The sequence below is a fragment of the Nansenia antarctica genome (genome assembly GCF_963989245.1).
Source record: "Nansenia antarctica genome assembly, contig: SCAFFOLD_361, whole genome shotgun sequence".
Taxonomy (NCBI): domain Eukaryota; kingdom Metazoa; phylum Chordata; class Actinopteri; order Argentiniformes; family Microstomatidae; genus Nansenia; species Nansenia antarctica.
In genome coordinates, this window is record NW_027663219.1 from 47,242 (window position 1) to 49,403 (window position 2,162).

General features: G+C 43.0%; 1 protein-coding gene across 1 annotated transcript; it reads right to left on the minus strand.

Moving 5' to 3' along the window:
• Nucleotides 1-313: 313 nt before the first annotated feature.
• LOC308175210 (uncharacterized protein) lies at nt 314-1,266 on the minus strand. The gene is made up of 2 exons (XM_080550927.1): nt 1,112-1,266; nt 314-953 (listed from the first exon to the last, which is right to left on the minus strand). Exons 1-2 carry the CDS (start codon nt 1,238-1,240, stop codon nt 684-686), a joined length of 399 nt encoding a protein of 132 aa, XP_080407053.1. The 5' UTR covers nt 1,241-1,266; the 3' UTR covers nt 314-683.
• Nucleotides 1,267-2,162: the final 896 nt, after the last annotated feature.

The following is a 2,162-nucleotide window of genomic DNA, read 5'->3' on the forward strand; positions in this document are numbered from 1 at the left end:
ACAGGTTAGAAATATCTTATATTGTTCAAGAGTAATGACCATTCTAGTGATTAGTGACATGGAGGAAAAAGAAAATTGGAATTGGGTTTTATAGGTTTTTAGTCAAGAATAAAAGTATTTTGTATTGTTTTGGCTGTAGAAATATCAGATAATGTCCTGTGAGTAAATGCCTTTGCTCCTTTTGTCAGGATTACTTCAGCTTTCAATATCTGACATTACTGAAATGTTTTGAGGGAAGAAAAACACAAAAACGGAATTGATTTTAGAGGGTTTTTAGTTAAATTAAATTGACTATACAAATAATTAAGAACAGACTATATACAAATAATTTAGAACAGACTATATACAAATAATTAAGAACAGACTATATACAAATGATTTAGAACAGACTATATACAAATAATTAAGAACAGACTATATACAAATAATTTAGAACAGACTATATACAAATAATTAAGAACAGACTATATACAAATGATTTAGAACAGACTATTATACAAATAATTAAGAACAGACTATATACACAAGCTATGCCTCACAAGCAAGATCCAGGTGTTAGTCAACAAAAACAAAGGCCCAGGCCTAAAAGAGAGTGAGATGGAGAGCTCTGGTGGACGCCCTATGCCCCTCAACGGGGTGAAGAGGACTAACTAACTAACTATATACAGACAGGCCTACTGTACTCAGTCGTGGTACAGAGTGAAACAGTTCCTGTCGAGTTGAAGGCAGAGGCCCACACCACACTCTCTACATCTCCAAGGAGTGTTTCTTTTGCACAGAGTGCACCTCTTTCTCCCCAGGGTGGCTCTCACGGTCTTGCCCTTCCCCTGACCGTCGCTCACAGGGACAGGGAAATGGCCCTGGCTGGGGATCCTCTTCGTCCTGCCATGCAGTGGCACTCCCAGGAGCTGGGCAGTCAGCTGCTCCTGGAAGTCCTGGCGTGTCATGTGTCCCTGAAACAAAATCAGAATCAGATTTACTCTTGCCGGGGGTTTTCACACACATGTAATTTGCTTTGGAATGTTGGTGCATAACAATAAGTAGACAAGCATACAAAAGGTGCAAGGACAAGACAGGACAGTGCAAAATACAGAAGAGTACAATTACATACCTCCTGCTTGCTTTTACATAGCTCCTTGTGGACTATGTAGCTGTTTGTCATACTAATGTCCACAAAGTGCTGGAACACAGTAATAGGCCACCGCCTGGTTTTGCGGTGGACAGAGTTTGTCCCCAGCATCTGGTCAGATGTATCAACACCCCCCATGTACTTATTATACTCCCCGACAGCTGTGGGCCTGGGGACCCTCTCATTTTGTCCATCAGCTAGATAGATAGGAGAGAAAATGAGGCTGTACATTGTCACAATGGTAATTCAATGTGTTTTGCTCCTGTCATTTATTCATCAACTGACAAAAAGGTTACATTACAGCATTATGTCAATACCTGTCTTCTGCCAGCGCAGTACCGTCTCGCCAGTGTAGACTGGATGGACATTGGTGCACATGGACACCTCTCTCGTGTCCATCCACTTTACAAAGAGCAGGTTACCATCCCTGATCCACCGGATGGTTCCTCGTGGTGACCTTTGAGGTGTTTCAAACAAAAAGTGCATTACAAATAAAATCAAATGTATTATTACTATTATTATTCTGTCTAGATAGTATTATTACTGTTATTACCTTTTACACACAGCATTCTCCTGAGAGGATGGAGTGCCAACTCTACCCTGCCGGTAGGTTCCACATGCCCCAAATCCCTGCTGGCCGAGGTGTCTGAAGAGGGCTGGGCTGGTGTAGTAGTTATCACAATATATGTGATAACCAGAGCCCAGGAAGTTCTTGTTCACCAGGTCAGCCACAACATCAAACGACAGACCCTTCCCAGTGGCAAACTTGGACTTGCCGGTGTAGAGCCTGTAGTCGATGGTATAGCCATTTACATCAGCAAGAACAAAAAACTTCAGCCCCCACTTGGTGGGCTTTGCCCTCATGTACTGTTTTATGGACAACCGGGCCTTGGTGGCGACCATCCTCTCATCGACAGAGATGTGTTGCCTGGGATGGTAAATGGCCATGCAGCGGTTCCTGATCATGCCATACAGTGGCCTGACCCGGTGGAGGAGGTCATATTCATCAGTGCCCCTTTTTCTGTCATTCTCC

What these genes read in the sequence shown, in the direction of transcription:
- LOC308175210 (XM_080550927.1), bottom strand. Translation starts at nt 1,240, where the DNA reads ATGCTGGGGACAAACTCTGTCCACCGCAAAACCAGGCGGTGGCCTATT. An exon ending in TATGTAAAAGCAAGCAGGAG is followed by an intron (nt 954 to 1,111) that starts GTATGTAATTGT and finishes ATTTTGTTTCAG; the next exon opens with GGACACATGACACGCCAGGA.